Source organism: Ovis aries, chromosome 24 (assembly GCF_016772045.2).
Source record: "Ovis aries strain OAR_USU_Benz2616 breed Rambouillet chromosome 24, ARS-UI_Ramb_v3.0, whole genome shotgun sequence".
In the NCBI taxonomy this organism is placed as follows: domain Eukaryota; kingdom Metazoa; phylum Chordata; class Mammalia; order Artiodactyla; family Bovidae; genus Ovis; species Ovis aries.
Window position 1 is genome coordinate 21,622,730 of NC_056077.1, and position 26,224 is coordinate 21,648,953.

At 46.6% G+C, this 26,224-nt stretch overlaps 1 protein-coding gene across 1 annotated transcript in view; it reads right to left on the reverse strand.

The window, feature by feature from the left end:
- Positions 1-26,224, reverse strand: part of COG7 (component of oligomeric golgi complex 7) — an 89,771-nt gene that overhangs the window by 21,912 nt on the left and 41,635 nt on the right. Inside the window, exons 8-13 of the mRNA XM_004020838.5 lie at positions 25,999-26,126; positions 24,529-24,683; positions 17,975-18,091; positions 15,356-15,421; positions 6,450-6,636; positions 4,812-4,952 (exon numbers count right to left, since the gene is read on the reverse strand). Of these exons, the coding sequence (XP_004020887.2) occupies positions 4,812-4,952; positions 6,450-6,636; positions 15,356-15,421; positions 17,975-18,091; positions 24,529-24,683; positions 25,999-26,126 (794 nt within the window). The remainder of the gene's footprint in view (positions 1-4,811; positions 4,953-6,449; positions 6,637-15,355; positions 15,422-17,974; positions 18,092-24,528; positions 24,684-25,998; positions 26,127-26,224) is intronic.

Here is a 26,224-nt window from a genome sequence, read left to right on the forward strand (position 1 = left end):
ACACACATGGTTACAGAGGTCAGCCTGGCACACCTTCACACAGAAGTCTAGCTTCTTAATTCTTACCCAAGCCACCCTAGAGCCAGCCTGGAAAGCAAGGCCCTTGCTGGCTGGACTCCTGGAGGGACTCCTGAGGTCACATGGTAGCTGCTCTCTGCAGCCACCTGAGACCGATCTGGTTGCTTGATCCTCTAAGTAGCTTTCCGGGAATGGTGTGACCATGTCCGCCCCTGGGCTCCCAGCCCAGGCCAAGCTGCAGCCCTCCTCCCCACACTCTTGAGCACCAACTCAACTCTTAATTTGCCTGCTCTAAACAAAGTCTTTTCTTCCCCAGCCCTGCCCCTACAGTTTTCTAAACTTCTTGTTCTTTTCTGAGGGAATACTTTCATTTCAAACTATCCTACTTTTTTTTCAATTAACTCCCCCTCACAGGGAGGGACACAAGGATCAGACATACACACTGAGTGCTTGTCCTGTGCCAGGCTTTGAAGGGAGAGACAAAGAAATGGTTCTTGCTCTCCCTAGGGAACCGAGACCCCCTGACACATTCCTAGCCTAGACCCCCAACCCCTACCCCTACACACACACACACACACACACACACACACACACAGAGGCTTCTACTTCAGGAGCTCTCAGTGGTGGATGTCGATTTTATACAGTAAGAGTACAGAAGAACAGGAGCTCAAGGTGGCTAGAGAAGGGGCTGGCCAGAGGACGCATGAGGTGCAGAGAGGAAAGGCTGGAAAGAGAATGCACAGTGTGAACACCAGGCTAAGAAAAGGGGTAACGAGAGAGAGAGAAAAGAGAAAGAGGCAGGGAAGGAGGAAGGGAGGGAGAGAGAAAGATGGGAAGGTAACCTGTTACGTCTCAAAAGAGATATAAAAGACATACCCACCAATGTGCAGAGCTAGTCTGGATCCTGATTCAAATCATGACATTTATAAGACAATCAGGAATTTGAACGTTAATTGATGACATTAAGGAATCATTTTTAATTTTCCTTTTAGGGGTGCTTATGGTACTGTGATTATTTTGAGAGTTCTATTTATTTATTTTTGGCTACGCCGGGTCCTTGTTACTTTGCTTTCTCCGGCTGTGGCAAGCAGGGGCTACTCTGTGTTGTGGAGTGCAGGCTTCTCACTGAGGTGGTTTCTTGGTGCGGAGCACAGGGTCTAGAGCACGGGCTCAGCAGTTGTGGCGCACAGGCTTCATCACCCTGTGGCATGTGGGATCTTCCCGGACCAGGGATCAAACCCGTGTCCCCTGCACTGGCAGGTGGATTCCTATCCACTGTGACACCAGGGAAGCCCCTAGAGCTCTTATTTTAGATAAGGGGGTATATATGACCCAGGACAGCCAAGAGTTGATCAGTGTCAAAGCAGGGTGATGAAGATGCACAGTTTATTACACTCTTCCCTCTACTCTTGCATATATGTAGGAAATTTTCCCATAATAAAAAGTTTTAAAAATAGACTATCATATTGACTGTGAGGAGCCAGGGAAGGGATCTGAATGTGCAGAGACAAAAATCAGAGCGGTGCTTTATGAAGACGGATGCAGCAATTCTCAGTAGGACTGCGGGTGGAGAGGCTCAAGAAACAATTCAGAGACGACGAGAACCCAAACCACGGCAGTGGCCATGGAAACAGATGGAGACGGATCTAGAAAGAAGCAACCATGCAACCTGGTGGTAGAGTCTTGGCAAAGAGGGGCTCAGTGAGGGAGCAGAGGTGCTGAAGGCCAGGGCAGGCAGAGAGGGGGCAGCCAGGGGCCAGGGCTGAGTCGTGGGGAAAGGGCACAGCATGTAAAGCACAAGCACCGTGGGCTGCAGGCCCTGGGAGGGCTTCACAGAGGAGGGGGTGGCTAAGATGAGGGTGGAGGGGAAGAAGAGCCAGAGTGGAAAAGTACTTGGGGGTAAGGGTGATGTGGGAGGGCCTGAAACGGTGGGCAGAGGGGGTGGACCTGAAGAGGTCAACAAGGAAATGGTGCAGATTATTTTTCAACTCAAAATTTCCTTCACAGGGATTTTTCTAACCGTCTGTCACCAGGTAACGTAAGTAAACTTCAACAGCCTATCTTGAAAGGGAATATGGTGTTGGTTTATATTCTTGTAATGGACAAGGGCAACACAATTTACCAGCAAACATTAAAAACAAACATTTAATGAGCAGGGTTTCATTTTCAAATCCTTGAGGCCAAAAGTGTTTGCCTTTGTATTGTGTGCTTTCGCACGGGCGCACTGGGAGAATTCCCCCTAATCTCCAGAGCTGCCCGCGTCCGTTCCCAGCGCCCGAGCCCTTGCGGTGAGGCCTGAATGAGCAGCTGAGATCAGGCAACCGAGGACGGGGCAGAGCAGTGAGCGTGGATCACAGAAGTAGAGGGGAAAGGACAGTGGAGGCACCAAGCCCAGCTCAGTGGCGAAGAAGACGAAATAACTGGCAGAACTGAGGTTTCAGAACAGGAGGCTGAGATTTTCAACCTCTGACAAAATAAAAATGATAAAAACAACCAAACCTGGGAGGCTGGGGAAGGGAGATGAGAGACGGAAGGAATGCTAATCCCATCGGCTTTAAGGGCAGGTGAATCAACGCTGCTGCTGCTGCTGCTAAGTCACTTCAGTCGTGTCCCAACTCTGTGCGACCCTATAGGGGGCAGCCCACCAGGCTCCCCTGTCCCTGGGATTCTCCAGGCAAGAACACTGGAGTGGGTTGCCATTTCCTCCTCCAATGCATGCAAGTGAAAGGTGAAAGTGAAGTCGCTCAGTTGTGTCCAACTCCTAGCGACCCCATGGACTGCAGCCTACCAGGCTCCTCCACCCATGGGATTTTCCAGGCAAGAGTACTGGAGTGGGGTGCAATTGCCTTCTCTGGAATCAATGCTAGTATCTATCTAAAATGGAAACATGACTAACAAAAACAGTGACTCCATCAGGAATTTTTATAATCTTTCTTTCTTGATCTTGCGAAGATCTTCTGCGAACTGATACCTTTCATGGTGAAGAAACTATTATCTCAAGTTCAACCATTCCTTTGGTTCATTTGTTTTCTAAAGTCAAATAAAATCTATGTTGCACACATTTGATTTTTTTAAAAATCAGCATAAGTAGTACAATTCCATTTCTTCCTGAGGACTATCTATCTACCAATGCCCACCCAGCTCTCAGCATGTGAATGGACAGGAAGATATGTCTGGCTTGATGATTTCTGGATGGAGGTACCTTGAAGGGGCTTACTGCTTTTATTCCTTGTACTTTCCTATATTGTTTGAATTTCTGAAAAATGAGTAATTTTTATGTTTAAAAACTATCATTACTCTTAAAAACTAATAATCACAGAAAAAAAGAAAACCACTACTTATTCAGCAACTACTCTGGGCTGGGATTGTGCTAAATTCTATCATATACGAAACCTCACTTAATCTTCACATATTCATATGATGACCATCACTGTATCCCCATTTTAAGGATAAGGAGATGCTCTAACAGCCTCATCCACGTGACCCAGCAAGACCACAGATGGCTATCTGGGTGTAGCTATGGTGACATCGCTTCTGCTAGGATGTGACAGCAATAGCCACCACACCACCCACCCATGGTTGCAACGTAAGATCTGGTTAGAGAAGACCTCATGGCATTTTGCACACGACTTGACCAAATCGTACAGTGGATCAGAGAGCGGCCCTCAGCTCCCGATCTAGTATATTTTCCAGGGGGCAGCAGAAAGCAAAGGACCTACTGGTGAGCAAAAGCCCATAAATGGGTCCTTCCCCCCAAATTATCTTTCTCTCTTTCTTTCATCCATTACTTATTTTGGCTGTGCCAGGTCTGAGGTGCAGCATGTGGGATCTAATTCCCTCACCAGGGATCAAACCCGGGCCCCTTGCAAAGGGAGTGAGGAGTCTTAGCCATCAGGGAAGTCCCCCCCCAAAATTAGCTTTTAAAAAAATCCTAATTTCCAAAAAGAGAACAAAGAATGATAAAAAGCCAAATCCAAATAGACTTGAGAAGTCCGTAAGAAAAATTAATCAGGGGACTGTCTCAGAAATCTGAAAGGAAACCTGAGATCTGGACCCAGAGAAAGTCAAGAGCCAGTAGAGAAAACAGAGGACTTGGGGGGGGGGGGGGGCAATTCCTTGAAAAGCAATAAGGACAAGCAGAGAAGAGAAAAGGGAGCAAGGCATTCCAAGAATAACCAAACAGCAAGAGTATCAAAGATAGAAAAGAGCATTACCCTTCAAACTCCCCTCAAAAACACCAGACCACACCCGGTAAGGCACTCTCCTGGGTCAAGTTCCAGAACCAAGTCTCCACAAACATCTGGCAGGAGAACAGCTTGACCTCATCAGACAGCTAGCTCCTCTGAGTAGCCCTAGCCTATCCAGTGGCACATAAGCTCCCTTGCTTCCCCCTGAGAGGCCACAGGTAAGCTTCTCCAAATGGTGAAAGTTAATCAAGCAAGAGGAATAATCCCAAAAAAACAATCTGAAACCACAGCATCACAGTGACCACTATTAAGATGAGACAGCCCCTTGGCAGGGGTTAGTGATGATCTGTTATGTAACCCTTAAGAAGAATAAATTGTTTGGGAACAGAAAAAAAAAAAAAAAATATATATATATATATATATATATATATATATATACACACAAGACAGTCATGCTAAACAATGAATTATAAGGGAACAGTGACTCTGCAGTGAGGCTTCTAGCCCAGGAGCATCAAAGCGGGCCCCTCCTAAGGCTCCGGAAAGGGATGATAGGTCCAGCACAGGGGGTGAGGGGGCGCATTGGCTGACTGGTGGGAAACTCACATCCATCTTGGGAATGAGGAGCAGCTGCTGTTTGATGCGCAGGAAGACCGAATCGAAAGCCAGCTGGTGGGCCTGCTGGTTAAGCCGAGTCAGAGCTGATCGCGACGTGGACAGCAGGTGGTGGTTACTCGACCCTTTTTCCTATGACAAGAAAATGCAGAAGGCAGGTTGTTAGGCCCTGAATGCAACCAAGGGATGAGCTAAACGTTTTGAAAAGCCACTGAAAGGAAAGCAGCAAGAGGGTTCTCGACACTGATGGTTTCTGATCCTGGCTGTGCTCGGGACCCCATGGGGACACGCTGAGTCACAGACACCCAGGATCTGCTTGAACCACCAAGTCTGGGTATTGTATTCACTTTCCCAGGTGATTCTGATGCACTTAAACTAATATCAGCTCATGGAGTGACAGTTTACGAAAAATTAACCTGTGACTGTCCCTCAAGGGTACAGAAGAAAGGAAAAAAAATTGAGATGTGTCAAGTAGAAACAAGAGTGACAGGCAGAGCCCTGATTCACAGGGAGGTCAATAACTCTCGGCCGTACACCAGAGCATGCACCCCGCCGTGTGAGTCCCAAGGTATTCCAAATAGCCTGAGAAAATACAGAGGTGGAAAATGTAACCTTCGTTTTGCTATTATTAGTGAACCGATTACGACAAACAGACATAAATCAGATCAGCAATAAAGATAAATGGAGTTGCTTTAACCTAATCGCAGAGCATGGATGAGCGAGCTTGCAGAATGGCTCCGAGAAGTGTTTGCCAAGCTCAAACGCAGCCAGGTGGTAGGTGAAGGTGCAGAGGGGTGGGGGAGACCCTTGCGAGGGCAACGCTGAAGCCTCAGACACATCCTGAGGGCCATTGTGCGCTCACCTCCAGAGGGTGAGGCCCAAGCAGACAATTTCAGATTGAATTTGGTGCTCTGGGAACAGTACTATCTCCTCTACTTATCACCAAGAGACTGAGATTCAAATCAGACTGGGGGTGGTGGGAAGGAAGTTTCTGGAAAGGATGCCATGGACCGCTAAGAACCTCGGGTCATTCTCAGGTAGCCTATGGCTCATTCCATTTGTCAGGAGGTTGCTCTGCCCCGGAACCCAAGGGGGCCCAAAGCTCAAAGTCAAGGTCAGTTTTACTGCAGACAAACAAATCTAACACTGATTCCCACGTCCTTGTACTGCCACATGGAGAAGCTTGCACTGGAGGAGGGGTGTTCGTGCTTGGCTTCTCTCTACCCTTGCTCCTACCCTGGCTGCTGGGCTGGGGGCCACCTTCCCAGGTTCTGTCCCTGTGTGGGAGTCCAGGGCTGTCCAGCCCAGCCCACCCTGCTGACAAGTTAACTCTGGGGGAAGAATGGCAAGCTCATTTGGCTACAGACCTAGAGCTGCATTTTCCAACCTATCTTTCAGTAATAAAGCTTTGTTAATCTGACTCCTACAACTGTGCTTCAGTTGGTTCGACTCCGGTTTAGTTGCTCGGCTTCTTAAAACCCCAACAAAACTGAGACAGAGACGCAGGAGCAGGCTTTGCCACAGCTCAGGGCCCACACACAGGGGGCAGAGCAGCCGGGTTAGGGAAAGGGTGAGTGACAAGGGAAAAGCTTTCAAGAGCGCAAGAATGCCATCAGTCTGGTCTCATACCTTGAGGGTATAAAGTATTTCCATTAAACTGCCATATTCAGCAGGGCTATCTTTCTGGAGGTAATTATATTCTTGCCATGGGTTCTTGGCAGAGCTCTTCTTGTCTGTCAAGATGCTATCTTGAAAACCGGTCAGGCTCCGAGGGCTGAAGGAGTCAGAGAGATACTTCCCAGCGGTGGACAAAATCCTGTAATGAAAGCGATGGCCACTATGTCCTGAGCCACGTGTATGGAACTTCCTTCCTGGAGCATTCACGCTCCTCCCTGAATCCCAGGACCTCCTCATGAGGCACACAGATGCCATTCATCCTTCGGGAGGGAGGTGGACGTCAGGTGCACAATGAACACCAGATGTTTTCATTTCCTGTTTTAACACGCTCTAACAGAATATGCCATCGTCCTAATATGACGCCCAGCCTCAGGGCAGCTGTCAATTCACTGCAATCCGGAACACTGTGCACTTTCTACACATGAGCTCTGTGAGCATCTCTTTGGAACGGTCAAAGCCAAGGGAGCCACCAGGCCAATGGTCACAGAGGCACTGGACTTGGCAGTGGGACAGCTCGTCCCTGGAGCTCCCTGCACAACTCTACCCACGGGACTCATGCTCTCATACACACTGGGCTTCTGCACTGCTTGTGCTCATCACCACCAAAAAGCTTACTCTGCAGTTCAGACCGACATATTGAGGGAAGTTGGCGCTTTCCTGAGAAGGAACAAAGCCTGTGGGGAGGTTCTAAGGGATGATCAACCTCTAGCGTGGCTTGGGGAGTAGACTCTCTGTCTCTATTGAAGATGACCTCCCTTGATGGACGCTGAAAACCTTCGCTCCATTCCTCCTGAGCCCAGCTTCACTACTTGGCTCACACATTTATATGTGTAAAGGATTATACGAACCTGTGGGGCCAAGAGACTAGACATTGTTGTACATCTCAATCATGCCTAATTCCCCAACCCCTCCTTCACCGTGATTTCTTATGAAAAGCATAACTTTGGACACAGAAGCTTTTAGGTACTTACTTCTTCAAAAACAAATCCCATGACTTCATCAAGAAATGCCTGAATCTGCAAACAAATGCTGGGGACAGGATCCTCCTCAGCAACCAGAGCTGACACAAGCAGCTATCTGCCTCTGCCATTAAGGTCAAGTCAGTTTTCCCTGTCTCTTATGCCCACAGGTCATTCTGGTCGGATCTTTTTCTATGGAACCGTGGCCTGTCCCTGACACTGCCTTACTTTCAAGTCTTCACTGTTTCTTGCCTGGACCACAGTAGCCATCCCTTCCTTGCTTCATTTAATCTGTCCTTGAGGGTTACTGGAATGATCTTTTCTAAATGCAAATCTGATTTTATCTTTTTCCCAAAGACCTGCCAGTGTCCCACAAGATAAAACTCAACATGCCTGGCATGGTACCCAGGGCCCTCCATCACTGGAGCCCCTATAGGCTTACAGACATTCCTGTTCCCATGCCAACCACCCCCAGCTCAGCCCACACAGCATGCTTCAGGCCCTTGCATGTCTTGCTCACAGGCTGCTGTGATCTGAAATGCTCTCCCCTCCCTGGTGCCCCTGGAAAGATCCTACCCCTTCCACAGGGACTGCTCTCCTGTGCCCAATTGTACCCCTCAGGCCTCAGTCCTCTGACCTCACCAGCCTCTCACCTCTTATACATTTAGCACATGCTCTCCCATTCCTCTCCATCAGATGGTGAGGCTGAAACACACCAAGTGTTCTTCATCTCTGAATTCCCAGCACTTAGCCAAGAAGTTATGTCTACCACCGTGGGCAAGAATCCCTTAGAAGAAATGGAGGAGCCCTCACAGTGAACAAGAGTCTAAAATGCAGTATTTGGGTGCAGTCTCAAACGCAACAGAACCATCTCTGTCCGTTCCCAAGGCAAGCCATTCAATATCACAGTAATCCAAGTCTATGCCCTGATCAGTAATGCTGAAGAAGCTGAAGTTGAATGGTTCTATGAAGCCCTACAAGACCTTCTAGGACACCAAAAAAAAATGTCCTTTTAATCACAGGGGACTGGAATGCAAATAGACAAGTTTGCTCTTGGAGTACAAAATGAATCAGGGCAAAGGCTAACAAGAGTTTTGCCGAGAGAACATACTGGTCATAGCAAACACCCTCTTCCAACAACACAAGAGAAGACTCTACACATGGACATCACCAGATGGTCAATACCAAAATCAGATTGATTATAGTCTTTGCAGTTGAAGATGGAGAAGCTCTATACGGTCAGAAAAAACAAGACTGGGAGCTGACTGAGGCTCAGATCATGAACTCTTTATTGCCAAATTCAGACTTAAATTGAAAAAAGCAGGGAAAACCACTAGACCATTCAGGTACGAACTAAATCAAATCCCTTATGATTATATAGTGGAAGTGAGTAATAGATTTAAGGGACTAGATCTGATGGATAGAGTGCCTGATGAATTATGGACAGAGGTTTGTGACACTGTACAGGAGACAGTGATCAAGACCATCCCCAAGAAAAAGAAATTAAGAAAAGAAAAATGGCTGTCTGAGGAGGCCTTACAAATGGCTGAGAAAAGAAGAGAAGCAAAAAGCAAAGGAGCAAAGGAAAGATATACCCATCTGAATGCAGAGTTCCAAAGAATAGCAAGGAGAGATAAGAAAGCCTTCCTCAGATCAATGCAAAGAAATAGAGGAAAACAACAGAATGGGAAAGACTAGAGATCTCTTCAAGAAAATTAGAGATACCAAGGGAACATATCATGCAAAGATGAGCCCGATAAAGGACAGAAACGGTAGGGACCTAACAGAAGCAAAAGATATTAAGAAGAGGTGGCAAAAATACACAGAAGAACTGTACAAAAAGAGCTTCATGACCCAGATACTCACGATGGTGTGATCACACACCTAGAGCCAGACATTCTGGAATGTGAAGTCAAGTGGGCCTTAGAAAGTATCACTACGAACAAGCTAGTGGAGGTGATGAAATTCCAGCTGAGCTACCTCAAATCCTAAAAGATGATGCTGTGAAAGTGCTGCACTCAATATGCCAGCAAATTTGGAAAACTTAGCAGTGGCCACAGGACTGGAAAAGGTCAGTTTTCATTCCAATCCCAAACAAAGGCAATGCCAAAGAATGTTCAAACTACCACACAATTGCACTCATTTCACACACTAGCAAAATAATGCTCAAAATTCTCCAAGCGAGGCTTCAACAGTATGTGAACCAAGAACTTTCAGATAGATGTTCAAGCGGGATTTAGAAAAGGCAGAGGAACCAGAGATCAAATTGCCAACATCTACTGGATCATAGAAAAAGCAAGAGAATTCCAGAAAAACATCTACTTATGTTTCATCGACAACACTAAAACCTTTGACTGTGTGGATCACAACAAACTGGAAAATTCTTAAAGAGCTGGGAATACCAGACCACCTTACTTATCTCCTGCCAAATGTGTATGCAGGTCAAGAAGCAACAGTTAGAACTGGACATGGAACAATGGACCTGTTCCAAATTGGGAAAGGAGTACGTCAAGGCTATATACTGTCACCTTGTTTATTTAACTTCTATGCAGAGTACATCATGCAAGATGCCGGGCTGGATGAGGCACAAGCTGGAATCAAGATTGCAGGGAGAAGTATAATAACCCAGATACACAGATGATACCACCCTTATGGCAGAAAGTGAAGAGGAGCTAAAAAGCCTCTTGATGAAAGTGAAAGAGGAGAGTGAAAAAGTTGGCTTAAAGCTCAACATTCAGAAAACGAAGATCATGGCATCCAGTCCCATCACTTCATGGCAAATAGATGGGGAAACAATGGAAACAGTGTCAGACTTTATTTTTTGGGGCTCCAGAATCACTGCAGATGGTGACTGCAGCCATGAAATTAAAAGACGCTTACTCCTTGGAAGAAAAGTTACGACCAACCTAGATAGCATATTCAAAAGCAGAGACATTACTTTGCCGACTAAGGTCCATCTAGTCAAGGCTATGGTTTTTCCTGTGGTCATGTATGCATGTGATAGTTGGACTGTGAAGAAGGCAGAGCGCCGAAGAATTGATGCTTTTGAACTATGGTGTTGGAGAAGACTCTTGAGAGTCCTTGGACTGCAAGGAAATCCAAGCAGTCCATTCTGAAGGAGGTCAACCCTGGGTTGTCTTTGGAAGGAATGATGCTAAAGCTGAAACTCCAGTACTTTGGCCACCTCATGCGAAGAGTTGACTCATTGGAAAAGACTCTGATGCTGGGAGGGATTGGGGGCAGGAGGAGAAGGGGACGACTGAGGATGAGATGGCTGGATGGCATCACTGACTCGATGGACATTGAGTCTGAGTGAACTCTGGGAGTTGGTGATGGACAGGAAGGCCTGGCGTGCTGCAATTCATGGGGTCGCAAAGAGTCGGACACGACTGAGCGACTGAACTGAACTGAAGAGGAACTGAGGAGCCTCTTGATGAAAGTGAAAGAGCACAGTGAAAAAGCTGGCTTAAAACTCAACATTCAAAAACTAAGATCATGGCACCCATCATCACTTCATGGCAAACAGATGTGGAAACAATGGAAACAGTGATAGACTTGATTTTCTTTGGCTCCAAAGACACTGCAAATGGTGACTGCAGCCATGAAATTAAAAGAAGAAAAACTATGACAAACAGCATATTAAAAAACAGAGACATTACTTTACCGACAAAGGTCTGTACAGTCAATGCTATGAGTTTTCCAGTAGTCATATATCAACAAAGAAGGCTGGGCATCAAAGAATTGATACTTTTGAACTGTGGTGTTGGAGAAGACTCTTGAGAGTCCCTTGGCTACAAGGAGAACAAATCAGTCAATCCTAAAGGAAATCAGTCCTGAATATTCATTGGAAGGACTGATGCTGAAGCTGAAGCTCCAATACTTTGGCCACCTGATGGGAAGAGCCAATTCATTAGAAAAGATCCTGGTGCTGGGAAAGATTGACGGCAGGAGGAGAAGGGAACGACAGAGGATGAGATAGTTGGACGGCATCACCGACTCAACGGACCTGAGTTTGAGCAAGCTCCAGGAAACGGTGAAGGACAGGGGAGCCTGGCATGCTGCAATCCATGGGGTCGCAAAGAGTAGGACATGGCTGAGCAACTGAACTACAGAAGCACAGTGCTGGGCACAGAACAGGCGTTCCATAATTATTCTGTGAATGCCAGGTGGCCCTGGATTTGGTGAGCAGGGAGCTGAGAGCTGAGCTTTCATCTCTTCCCTCCAGGAAGTCAGCTCTCCTTCTCAGGGTCACTGCAGCTCATGCTTCAGTCTCAGGCAGCTAACGAGTGGCATCATTCTGCCATCCAAGATGAAGAAGAGCAGTTATACCGGGAATGTTTCAAATACTACAGATCACAGTTTAAAATGTCTGAATAGTGTGCTCTACAATAGAAACCAAATCCAACATTTTTAAATGTTGGAATAAACACAGCTCAGCCCTAAGGCAATAATGGCATTCTTCCCTAGCCTCCACTTCAACCAGTCACCATGAGATGACCTCATCATTAGACTCTGATGTCCTATTATCTGTATTTCCCAGTATTGTGAACTAAACAATGCAAAAATGAAAACTTGATTTCCTTATTCACTAAGAAACATTTTCAGACTTCCCTGGTGGTCCAGTGGTTAAGAATCCACCTGCCAGTGTAGGAGACGGGTTTAATCCCTGATCCAGGAAGATTCCACATGCCAGGGAGTGGAAGCCTGCTGGCCATAACTATAGAGCCCACGTGCCCTAGAGTCCATGCTCTGCAACAAGAGAAGCCCCATGTTCTCCACAACTGGAGAAAGACCTTGCACAGCAACAAAGACCCAGTGAAGCCAAAAGCAAATACATTTTTTAAAAAAAGAAATATTTTCTCATGTTGTGATGGGCTCTAAGCTAGGCTTTGGTGCTTTCAGATGATTAAATACAACAGAGCCTGCCCAGAAGCTCAGAGATTAACAGGAAAGCCCAATATGTGCCAGTGCTGGGCTACCTGCCGTGCCAGGAGAAGGCAGTTAAGTCCATACATGATAAGGAGGGAGGGACGAACATCCCAATTCCACCTACTTCCTCAACGCATCTCCTTTTCTTGAAAAGCTGCTGCCCACGCCTCAGCCAGGGAAATGTATACATTTATTCTGGATTCTCCAAACCTCATCGCCCCACTGAACTGCCCTACTAAAGCTGTGTCCCAGTGAAAATGCCACTGTGCCAAAAATCAGTAGTGGGCACCATAAAAGTAGAGGAGCCACGGCAACCTTCCTGCGTGTCGCCCGAGTTCAAGAGAAATCCCTCGGGTGACACCCTCGGCCTGGCTTCACTCAGCCCATAAGTCACAAAATGATCTTTGTCAAAATGACCACCTGCCTAGGTGATCTCTAAAGCCCAGCAGCCAATGTCACTCCTGTTGCTCAAGTAATCTGGAGTGTTTCGAGCTACCACGACTGCCACCCTGGGGGAGTGGTCCTAAGTCATAGTCTGGGCTCTGCAGGTGAAATTGATGGGGAGATAAGATAAGTTTTACAGGCAGCGGCCAAACAGTTGGGCTCCCTGATTGGAATACAGATGGTGACTGTTACTCGTTTCCCTTTCCAGGCTCAGTGCTTCCAGAATGACGCCACATCTTAAAAAGGTTCCCCTGGATACACTCAATCTGTTCTCATCACACCAGAGAGCTCGGGCCAGGCACTCAGCCTCGCTGGGGTGCAGTTACAAGAGCTTGCTCTTTACCTATCTAGGAATGCCCCATGCATTTTCTTAACCAGATCCTTCCTTGCCCTTTAGAATGTAATATTCATCTTCATTAAAAGATTAAGGCAAGCCTGTATGTTCTGATATGGTAAGACTTCTGATATGCACGCAGAGAGACACAAGTCTAAGGACGGACAACCATCTCTGAGGAAGGACGGTGTGGGTGTGACATGTACTCAGGATGACTCAGCAGACATCCCTGTTCAAACACTGCTTCTTACTTGCATCACCTCAGACACAGCTCTTTCCACAAATGATTTCTTTTACTTAAAAAGCTATTACTGCGGCTTCCCGGGTGGCTCAGGGGTGAAGAATCCACCCGGCAGTGCAGGAAGCACGGATTTGATCCCTGATTCAAGAAGATCCCATATACGACAGAAAAACTAAGCCCATTCGCCACAACTATTAAGCCTGTGCTCTAGAGCCCATATGCCCTGCAACAAAATAAACCACCGCAATGAGAAGCCTGAGCGTTGCAACTAGGGAGGAGCCCCCACTTGCCACAACTAGAGAAAAACCCGCACAGCCACGAAGACCCAGCACAGCCAAAAACAAGTCACTTTTTCTAGAATAAGCTATTACCTGTGCCAAATTCTAGGCCTCAATGTCTCTTCATGTGTAAAAATGGGGATACGAAGAGCACCTATCTTTTTGAGCCCCCCGGATGACTGATGAGTTAACGCGATGAGGTTCTTAATATCAGAAGCTCAACAAATGTGACAGGGGTGGAGGGCTGTAATTGTTTTCTTCTGAAGAACTTTTAAGGTGAGATTTTCAGTTTTTACTTTGTATACTTGTGAACTTTTAATTTGTGCAATGAGTTGGACCCAGGATGTAATTACTACTGTAATTAAGAAAATAATAAGCTCCATGTTTTTCTTTTAAACATGTAAATATAAAATGTTCACGTTTTCGTGCAGGCCCTTTGTGAACCCAGACCTAATTACCCTCCACCGTAGGCTCCCTTCACCGTGTATACGTGTGTGTGTGTGTGTGTGTGTATACACCTGCATATGAATGTGAGCGTAAGTGTGCGTGGGAGTAGGGAGGAAGGGCGCGTTCACTTCATCATTTACTATTTACACACACTCCATTGTATGCCTGTGATGTCCTGGTTTTATTTGTTCCAGGAAGCCACATAACCTCTGTGCTGGGCTGTTTGGGAGTCATGAACTGCAATAGCTGCTCATTCTACCCCACACCACCCCCCACCCCTAGCAAGACTTTCCCCATGAGAACCATCATGAAAAGTCTTGTGACTTGAAGGCAATCCACGGGGTCAGAAATGAAAGAAGACCAAAAGTTGTGAGAAGAAGAAATGACCAGCTCAGGCCCCTGACCCCAAGGGCGGTCTGACCTCCTTCCCCAGCAGTTCGCCCCTACCGTCCACCCGGTCTGAGGTCTCGGCTTGCTTTTCACTTTGTACCACTGCCAGAAAGTCCCTCTTGCAGAGATGACTTTAAGACAATGAAGAATTATCCCAGAAAGAGGGGAAGGGACAGATGCTAGGCCCTCACACCACCTGAGTTCAGACTTCTTCCCCTGAACTCCTGCAGAACAGAGAACCCAGCTGCACTGAGACAATGAGATTCTTTCTGCTGAAAGAAAGAAACAAGAGCATCTGGGCAGCTGGAGCCCTCTGAGGGGTCCCTTCGGGGCAGGTATCAGAATAGAGAGAGGGACAGAAGAGACCTTCCAGACCCCAGCCCAGAAATCCTCATTGCCACACACCAACTTTGCAACACAGAATCCTGGGGCAGAACCCAGACGGCAGGCTGGCCCGGTTCAGCCCCATTCTGTAGGTTGGCCCTGGGGACTTCACCACTGCTTTGAACACCATTTCTATGGCGAAATTTATTTCGATTTCCAATAACTGACTCACAATTGCAGCAGGAACCCAGCCCACTGATAATTTGGAGATAGCATGTACTGTTTTCCTCAATTAGGCTGAGACTTTCATATCTAACTAAAATTATGTGCCCGCTGCCAAGCAGGCCTTGCTCCTTTTAGATGCTCAATAAATGCTGAATGGTGACAATACTGACGCCTCGTATCCTAGGTACAGAGAGCCCTGGAGCGCTGAGGCGTCAGACTGTGCTGTGTACTCAATCAAGTTCTTCCCTAAACCTGGGCCCAGGGACCCACCCCCAGGTCCCTCCTACCTGTTTGCCAGCTGCTGCTCAAAGTCCCCACATTGCCTTAAGAGCTCTCCACAGGTGGCTATTATCCTAAACAAAACAAAAAGCACTTCAAGTTTAAGCATCTGGAATGCTGACATTTACAGGACAAACATTGTCTCATTCATAAAAATTCTAAGTATTCAACCCTTTTTGTTGTGTGCTGCATTGTGGGAAAGCAGTTAATCCTTTGAGCTCAGTCGTGTCAGACTCCTCACAACCCCATGGACTGGAGGCCTGCCAGACTCCTCTGTCCATGGGATTTCCCAGGCAAGGATACTGGACTCGGTTGCCATTTCCTTCTTCAGGAGATCTTCCCAAGTCAGGGATCAAACCTGGGTCTCCTGCACCCCAGGCAGGTTCTTTACCTTTACCGTCTGAGCCACCAGGGAAACCCACTTAGAGGGCTGATCTGAAATGTTTCATTCATTAGTAGTTCACGTAAAAGGGAGATTCCGGTCCTTTCTGATATTCCTCTGTCATGGGTCTCCCTGCTATGACTCACAACTCTATCCAACGTGATCCGAAATAATTTAACATGTCCCAGAATACAAGGTGGTGCTAGAGGTAAAGAGCCCACCTGCCAATGCAGGGGACCTCAAAGATCTGATCCAGGTTTGATCCCTGGATCAGGAAGATCCCCTGGAGGCGGGCATGGCAACCCACTCCGGTATTCTTACGGGAAGGATCCCGTGGACAGAGGAGTCTGGCCAGCTACAGTCCATAGGGTTGCAAAGAGTCGGACACAACTGAAGCAACTTAGCACGCACACAAAATACTGAAGTTGCTCTTGGTTTCTGTCTTTGAGAAAATGGGTTGGAGGAAATTCCCTGGTGGCTCCGTGGATAGGACTCGAGTTTCCACTGCTAAGGGCCTGGGTTCCATCCCTGGTCAGGGAACTAGGATCCCACAAGTTTTGTAGTGTGACAAAAAAAAAAAAAAAAAACAGAAACAAACAAAAATGGGTTGGAAATCTTTTGTCTCTAAAATTTAAAAACCAAAATTCATTATTTAATGCTTGTGAGATGCCTGCTATTTGCCAGGCATAGAAGAGAAAACTGTTTTGATATTAGAATTATGTTCCATTCTGATCACATGAAAGGCAGATGAGTTTAATCCATTTGTTTCTGAGAGACAAGCCTGAATGATCATCACGTCTGAATTTAATATTCGTTTAATTTCCGAGTAATTTTATGCTAGGCCTCAAACTCCAGCCACTGAGTCCTTCAACACCAAACTATAATGTCAGGACAAATCCAAGGATTAAAAACATCTTAGGGCTAGTTAACTTTTAACTTTCTCTAAAGTGCCTATCATCACCAAGATATCTAGGCATTCCATCATAAGAAAGGTTTATGAGAAAGTGAAATATTACATTCACATCAGGTACAACAGAACAACTTCGTGCGTAATATTTTCTGGTGTACCAAGCTGCCACAGCTGATAAGGGATATTAGCATCGAGAACATTAAATTTCATAAAAAAATAAAAGTTCAGATCAGAGCCCGTGAGGAGATATTCCAGATGGTCTTGGGAGGTCCTGGGTTTACCCTGATAAGATGGTCTTTGGACCCACGTGCACCATGGGTACCCTGTACATGCTACTTAGCCCAGGGGGGTCAGGCAAGGAATGTAAGTGGGGGGAGAGCAGCTTGCCTTTCCAGAACACGTCTGTGAAGAATGGTTGTAAGGAAAAGAAATTTCTGGATTGCTTTTTATCTCAGGCCAATAGTACAGCTGATAAGCCTCACAGGAGTGGGAGAACAGAACAGAGGACATTTACCTCGTCAACCAAGGGTTTCGGCTTCCAGCCCCAGGTAGAGGTCAAGGCCCTGGGGCGACACAGACCCAGTGCTTCCAGAGAGACCAGTTTTGACATGATGTTGGAAAGCTGGATTATGTTAAATCTGGTTTTACATGCTGGCAAATAATCTAAAAAAATTTTTTTTAATCCTGTGATCAAACAAAACTTGTCCATAGGTCAGATTTGGCCACTGGCCAGCATTTGCATTCCCTGGCTGGACTTATCAAGGGCCAAATGCCTCAAGCCACTGCCAGTCACACTCAGATCAGACCTCAGGGTTTGGGGCAACAGGGTGTCTACCAAGCAGCCCACACATCACACGAGGCTACCCTGGAGCCTGTCAACAACAATTCAGGAGGGTCACCTCATGTCCTTTCATGGAACTCTTATACGGCTCTTCACAGGCCAAAGAGTACTGGCTTACCATTTAGTACTATGGCACTTAGATCCAGAAACAGGATATAATCAACTGTGCATTTTCTAAAATATAAAAGCTCTAACTTACTGCAAAAACTATAGGCTAAGGGGGGAAAAAAATCTCAAGCCAGACAAAAAACTTAAATCACCAAAGGAAATGAGTTCCTAAAGAATTTCTGAAAATATTTAAAGAGCAAGACAGGTCTTTTTGATGTTTGGTTTTTGTTTGTTTTTTGTTTATTGGCTTGTTTGCAGCGTCTAGAGTATTTGCTTTAAAAGGGGTGGGGGGGTGGAGGAGACAGTGAAAGAGAAAAAAAACCCACATTTATCATTTTTATACACTATTATATATATATGTTTATATATGTTTACTCCCATTTTACCTAATGGAATTCTGAAAAGCCGTCCAATCTTCTTGAAAAAGAGAGTTGAGAGGAATATCATCCAGTCTGTACTTCTTTCGTATTGAGTGAAGAGTACTAGTGAAGTCAGACACATACCTATGGGGAAAGAAAAATTAACAGTGGTGTCATCATAAACTCTCTACCTAGAGACACCAGGAATTACAAAGCTTTGGACAAACCACTAATGAGAGCCTCTTCAGAGGCTATCCTGCAAAGGGTTGTCAAGACTCATAAAGCTCTGACCACAAACAAATCTCTATGTAACAAGACGGTCTTTTTCATCTTGCAGAGCAGCTTTAAGAGATGTTCACAATGAGGGGGAAGGGGACGGCCACTAAGACCACAACTCTGTGACCCACCAGTTGACAGATGATGCGGGCAAATCACTCCTTCATCCTAACAGAGGCATTTCTTTGGAAGCTAATTTAAAGGACTGTTTTAAAACATCATGGCCCCACTATAATACCTGACTGACACCTAGGATACCACAAGGTACTTCTGTAGCATTGAAATCCTTGAAAGTGAAAGTCACTCAGTTGTGTCCAACTCTTTGCGACCCCATGGACTATACAGTCAGTCCATGGAATTCTCCAAGCCAGAATACTGGAGTGGATATCCATTCCCTTCTCCAGGGGATATTCCCAACCCAGGGATCAAACCCAGGTCTCCACACTGCAGGCAGATTCTTTACCAGTTGAGCCACAAGGGAAGCCCAAGAATACTGGAGTGGGTAGCCTATCTCTTCTCCAGGGGATCTTCCCGGCACAGGAATCGAACCAGGGTCTCCTGCATTGCAGGCGGGTTCTTTACCAGCTGAGCTACCAGGGAAGCCCACTCCAATTCTTGAATTCAGAGTAAACAGCCAAGCCCCATGGCTTGGGCCCAACCTTAGTGAGGCATGAAGCTGGATTCCAAACTGAAAACCCTCCCTCGCAGACTGTGCTGTTTGCTCCCACCTATACCACTTACTTTTCTTCATCCCATTTATCACTAAATGGCTTATCACATCCCACTTATCACGGAACCCCAGGTATCACTAAATAGCTTATTTAATGTATGTGTTTCATGTTTATTGCTGTCACTAGACTAGAAGCTCTGGGAGAGAACAGGGACTATCACTCTGTGGCTCATAATTGTATCCCCAGGAACTAGCACAGGCCTGGGCATTAGGGAGACATCCAGAAACAGGCTGTGAGGCAATGACAGACCTGCACTGCAGTAGCTAGGCAAGTACCGAGGTGTCTTTGGGCCTCAGTGTCCTCATCTTCAAAGCGGACTTGATGATGTCTTCTGCACTGCCTTCCCTGATAGCTTAGTTGGTAAAGAATCCGCCTGCAATGCAGGAGACCCTGGTTCAATTCCTGGATGGGGAAGACCGGCTGGAGAAGGGATAGGCTACCCACTCCAGTGTTCCTGGGCTTCCACTGTGGCTCAGCTGGGAAGGAATCTGCCTGCCATGTGGGAGACCTGGATTTGATCCCTGGTTTGGGAGGATCCCCTGGAAAAGGGAGAGGCTACCTACTCCAGTATTCCGGCCTGGAGAATTCCAGGGACTGTATAGTCCATGGGTCACAAAGAATCAGACATGACTGAGCGAGTTTCACTTTCTGTACTGCTCCCACAGTGCTGTCATGATGACAAAATGAAATGAATGAAACAGTACACACAAAAGTTCCCTGAAAAGTATAAAATGAAAGCTGATGTGCAGTGGTGGTGTTTTTATATATTGTAACTCCCTTGGTATCCGTGAGGGACTGATTTCAGGATCCTGCCCCCAGCCAAAGTAGCAAAATCCACAGATGTTCAAGTTTTTAAAAAAATACAAAATGGTCTATAGTATTTGCATATAACCTAGGCATATGAAGGGCTTCCGTGGTGGCTCAGATGGTAAAGCGTCTGCCTGCAATGTGGGTGACCCAAGTTCGATCCCTGGGTCAGGAAGATCCCCTGGAGAAGGAAATGGCAATCCACTCCAGCACTCTTGCCTGGAAAATCCCATGGACAGAGGAGCCTGATAGTCCATGGGGTAGCAAAGAGTCGGACACAACTGAGCGAATTAATAATAATAATTAGGCATATGGACTTTCCTGGTAGTTCAGATGGTAAAACGTTTGTCTACAATGCGGGAGACCCGGGTTTGATCCCTAGGTAGGGAAGATTCCCTGGAGAAGGAAACGGCAACCCACTCCAGTACTCTTGCCTAGAAAATCCCACGGACGGAGAAGCGTGATACAGGCTACTGTCCATGGGGTCTCAAAGAGTTGGGCACAACTGAGCGACTTCACTTCACTTAGGCACATTCTCCCATATACTTTAAATCATCTCTAGATTACTTATAATACCTAATACAAGGTAAATGTTATGTAAATTGTAAATACAATATAAATGCTATGTAAATAGCTGCCAGCATGTGGCAAACTCACGGGTAAATTCAAGTTTTGCCTTTTGGTACTTTCTGCACATTTTTTCCCCAAGTATTTTCGATCCACAGTTAGTTGAAGCCACAGATAAGGGATGCTGGCTACAGATGGCTGGCTGTACAGTTCTTGGAAGGTAAACAATAAACATGCCTTTGGGAGAGCACGGTAAGGAGGTCTGGGGTGGATGGTCATATGCTCTGGAAGCCAAGAGGCTCCCTAAAACCCACAACACCTGCACACATCACAGAAAATCTTGCTCCTCTCCCTTCCCAAACCACACGCTCTAGGGAGGACGGTGGACTATGAGGACCCCAGGCACCGCCCTGAAGAGTAAGTCTGTGTGGTGGAAAGAAAGGCCATTCAGAGAAGCAAGTGGACAAAACTGCAGCAGGCCACTGCGCTGAGGACAAGCGCCGGTGCTGCTGCCTTCACGGAGGCCTCAGACCGTCGTGCTGGAAAGCTATGAAACCAAAACGCCACGGACCCCACCCAGAGATGTGACAGCTTCCCCTGGGGGAGGGGCAGGGGCCTCAGGACACACTGAGAGGGGGCTCTTGGAGGACATAATTGTGCTTTAGCTGAAGAAGGTTAAACACCTATCACCACCCTGCAACCATGACAAGTACGCGAAGAGCACCCCGCCCAACAGTGCCATTGTGCTGCAGAAGCTCCTGACAGAGTCCCTGGGATGGTGAGCAGCTGTGGAGCATGGCAGGGGCGTGAGGTAGGAGGAGGTGGGTGACTGCTTAGCCCCAGTGGGGCTCACAGGTGATGTGTGCATCACACCGCATTTTTATGGCATTCGTACCAAAACACTCCGGCTCTCTCAATAATAAATGTTTCCAAGTGTCTCCACCATGCAAGGTGCTATAATTATGTGCTTTCACTCAATATTCCCTGGGCTTCCCTGCTGGCTCAGATGGTAAAGAATCTGCCTGCATTGCAGGAGATCTGGGTTTGATCCCTGGGTTGGGAAGATTCCCTGGAGAAGGGAAAGGCTCCCCACTCCAGTAGTATTCTTGCCTGGTGAATTCCACTGACAGAGGAGCCTGGCGGGCTACAGTCCATGGGGTTGCAAAGAGTGACTGAGCGACTAAGCACATTCACTTCTCACTCAATATTCACATCCACACAGAAAGGTGATATTATCACCATCAGTTTCCCCACCTAAAAGATAACAAGACTCAGAAAGGAGCATGAACCCACCCAAGGTCCCAGCTAGTTAAGTGCTGAGTCAGGATCTTAGCTCAGGGGGTTCCACCTCCAGGGCCCAGGCTCCCTCATAGCCAGAATGCCCCTGACTCTGTACCACCCCATCTTTAACTATGGATTCTACAGCCTTGGCCAAATCCAGGTTAGGCTACCCTCCTGCCCTGCCTGCATCCTTCATCCTCCCTACCCCTCCTTCCTGAACACCATCCCATGCCCTCCCCACTACTGAACGAGGTCCCACTTGAACCCTGGGCAAGTCAGTGTCACCCTTATTTCCCTGACTAATTTCATAAACAAATATCAGCTATTTTGGTACCTTCAAATCCTCCCCTTCTAGAGAAGGTGATCTGGCTTCATCATACATCCTTTGGTCCAGTTTGAATTTTTAACATGCATTTGCATTACTTTTTAAAATGAAGGAACTGAAGTAACCAACACAAGAACCAAAAATGAAAACATCACCAACTGGGAGGAGAGAGGATATGAGAGGACCAGACTCAAAGAGGCCCAGTTCCTCACCTTTCAGGGTTGAGAGTCAAGACATAACAGTTAAAGGTGATAAACGAACAAATTTTCTTTAAAGTCTGGAGAGAAGAGTGAGAAGGCTAAGACTCCTTGAGCCCAATGCAGGGGCCCTGGGTTCGATCCCTGGTCGGTGAACCAAGATCCCGCGTGCCGAAACTGAGGCCCAGCGCAGCTAAATATATTTAAATAAAAGACTAAAACTTGTGACTTCTGAGGAGAAGGACATGGGCAGGAAAGAAGGAAGACTTTTGCTTTTTTACACCTTTTTGTATTTAAATATATATGTATTTTTGAAAGCGTTTTACTTTTGTTTTATAATAAAACTTTAAGGTCTCAAAAAGAATTATTTCATCCACAAAATCCTGGTTGGTGGCAGAGAAAGAGGTGAATTTTATTTGATTAAACCTGTTGCTGATGTTTCTCTCTCTGGAGGTGCCATCTGGGCTCACCTGCTCCCCCTCCCTCTGCGAGCAGGGCCCCTGTCCCCTCAGTATCTTCCTGTGAGCCGCCCTCGGAGGTGCAGACCGCCCGCGGCAGCGACCAACAGCACAGAGCTCACGGGGCATGTTCAGTATTTCTGGAATGACAAGGGCTCCCTAAACTTACGGCAGCAAAAGAGCATTCAGTTCAGTACGAGGAGTTTCTTGAGACACAAGGCAACTTTATTTCAGAATACACTCTCTTGCAGAGCCTGAGAATGTATCCGTCCATAAGCTAAACACTGAAGCATCTAACCTCCGAAGGGCCCTTTCACCTCAATCACACAGGTCAGAGAATCCAGCCTTTTACTGAAATTTCTTACCTCTTCTTTTCTCTAAGTAAATTTAATTTTGGTCTTCCCTCTTTTCTTTCTCCTAATGGCTTTATCGCCTTTGCAATTCACAGATCACACAAGTCAAAGGTTTTTATGCAGTCACAGAGTTGTGCAACCATCACCACAATCAACTTTAAAACAAGCTTCATCAGCCTTAAAAGAAACCCTGTTACCTTTTAGCAGACATCCTGCATCTCCTCCAAATGCCCCCCTCCCCAGCCCTTTTGTTTAGTTGCTTAGCCACCTCTGACTCTTTTGCGACCCCATGGACTGCAGCCTCCCAGGTTCCTTTGTCTATGGGATTTCCCAGGCAAGAATACTGGAGTGGGTTGCCATTTCCTCCTCCAGGGGATCTTCCCGACCCAGGATGGAACCTGCATGCCCTGCCTAGGCAGCCACTAGCCTACTGTCTGTCTCTATAGATTTGCCTGTTCTGGACATTTTGTATAGATGGAATCATATAACGTGAGGTCCTGTCTGACTGGCTTCTTCTACTGAGCATGATGTTTATATACTTTTTTATTTTATATTTTTAATTACACAAGAAATGTGTTAATTTAGTCTCCTTTTTAAGAATCAGAAAATAACAAAGCTAAGTCTCCTATGACTACTTAGTCCTCCCTCTCCTCAAATATCATCAGTGTTTTCAGTTTTGCCTAACCTTCCGCATCAGGGCTGAGCAAAATTTGTCTGTTCAGGTCCAGGTATTAAGCTTTGCAAGTCACAAGGTCTCTGTTCTAACTACTCAACTCTAACTTCATTGGGAGGATTTAGAGGCCACAGGTAAGTGAATGGGCTTAGTGGAATTCCAATAACACTTTTACAAAAACTTTTACAAAAACAGACTTGGCTCATGAGCTAGAGTTTGGTGACCTGTATTCTATAGGAACATATAGTGCACTTATAGTTTCAAAGAGGATCCAGAACAGGAATTGGCACTCCTGGTTTCTTGTAAACAAAGTTTTACTGGAACAAGGCCACATCCACTCAGGTATGTGCTCTCTCTGGCTGCTTTTGTGCTTCTGGGGAAGCACTCTCCATGAAAGTCTCTATTGACTGCAAAGCCCTCAAGGCCCACCATACTTATCATCTGGTCCTTGGCAGAAAAGCTTTGCTGAACCCTGCTACAGAAAATGTACTCTACATAGTATCCTGCAACTTTTTATTCACTTCAACAGTATGTTTTGACATTTATCCCTGCTGTTATGTGTAGGTAGAATTAACACCTTAACTGCCTCATAAGGAACTCCCTTAGTATGAATATACCATATCTTATTTGGCCATTTCCAAATTGATGGACATTCTGGTTGCTTTAAATGCTCCACCATAATGAATGTGCTGTGATGTTCTTAGCGTCATTAAGGACGTCCCCTTAGGCTTAGGTGCAAGTGATTCATGGCAGGAATACGGACATCCGCATTTTTAACTGGGAGACACCACTCTCCCATGAGGCTGGCCCTGACTCCATTCTCCCAGCCTTACTCGGCAAAGAGGGACTTCAGGGCCATCAGCAGGCCATTATCTCCCTGCAGCTGGCCCTGATCCCACTTCCCCAGCCTTACTTGGCAAAGAGAGACTTCAGGGCTGTCAGCAGGCCACAGGTCCCCAGGCCACTGGTGAATCTGATGCATCTGTCAACGGCTGCAGAAGACAGGCCAAAGAGCTTGTTCACAGAGTGGCTCAGCTCCTGCACACAGTCAATGACTTCCCCGTGCTCCTGGTTAGCAGAGACAATAAAAAGCTGCTTCAGACTGAAGAACAAATGAATAGACAACATCCAGATGGGAGGAGCTCCAGACCTCCTCATTCATGGTCAAACCACTTACTACGAACATCAGAAATGTAGTCCCAAACTATGAGAGCTCTGTAAAAGCCTGACTGAAGGAAGAACAGTCTAAGCGGCCAGTGAGATCACAGAAATAAACTCCTGGCCAAAAAGCATGATCAAATCCTTATAGATATCCTTATATATGTATTTTTTATCTCTTTCCTCTTTTTCTGTGATTAAGATGGTATCTTTCCCTCTGTGGAGAAGGCAATGGCAACCCACTCCAGTACTCTTGCCTGGAAAGTCCCATGGACGGAGGAGCCTGGTAGGCTGCAGTCCATGGGGTTGTGAAGAGTCGGACACGACTGAGCGACTTCCCTTTCACTTTTCACTTTCATGCATTGGAGAAGGAAATGGCAACCCACTCCAGTGTTCTTGCCTGGAGAATCCCAGGGACAGGGGAGCCTGGTGGGCTGCCGTCTCTGGGGTTGCACAGAGTCGGACACAACTGAAGTGACTTAGCAGCAGCAGCAGCTGCAGCAGCAGCAGCTGCAGCAGCAGCAGCTCTCCCTCTGGCTCTCAAGTGAGGGTCTGAATTCTTCGTATCACACACTCCAAAAGAATGCAGTGAAAAAAAAACATGCTTCCTTCAGGGGCAAGAACATAACTGAGTGGAACAGACTTTCTAGGGACATCCTTAGAAAACAGAAAAAAAAAAATGGCAGGAGGCAGCCGGCTTGAACTACTGTAAGATCTATTCTTCAATGTCAACTCACCTCCCGCTGCTGCTGTTGCTGCTGCTGCTGCTAAGTTGCTTCAGTCGTGTCCGCCTCTCCCGCTAGACAGACTTAATTATTTGCAATGGAAATTCCCCTCTGGTGCGTCCACCTGGTGAACCTGGCCTGAGAGCACTGCGCTTGAGTGCTCCGCTCCAGTGTCTGTTTGCATATCTGCCTTGAACAAAAGACTGCGTAATCATGACTGACTCAGGGAGATAACCAACTTAATCTTGAGAAGATTTAAGCCTCTGAGGGGTGCTAGGTCCTCACTGGGCATTTTAAATAAAAACCAGGTAGCAGACCTGTGGTCTCATTTGGATTACGAGAGCCCAGGAAGCGCTGAGAGCCCATGTTTGATACACCTGTTCCCACTCTCTGCATTCCATATGCTGGCTCCCACCTTCTCCGAAGCATCCCAGCCAGCCCGACCCTAGCCTGGCAGATACAGCGATGTCCAGTTGGCCCTGGCAGTGCTGTGACCTTACCAGAGGCACCTCGCTGAACTGGATGAGGAGGTACTTCTCTTCCATGTCGCCATACTTCAGCTGGTAGGGCTTGTATGGACCATACACAGCATCCACCAGCTCCATGACTTTCACCAGGTTTTGCTCATCTTCAAGGAAATCAGAAATTAAAAGCAACAGTGAACAAGGAACTGGAAATTAACTGGTGAAAAATGGTAGGTGGAAGGAACTCTACTGGAACTTTTCC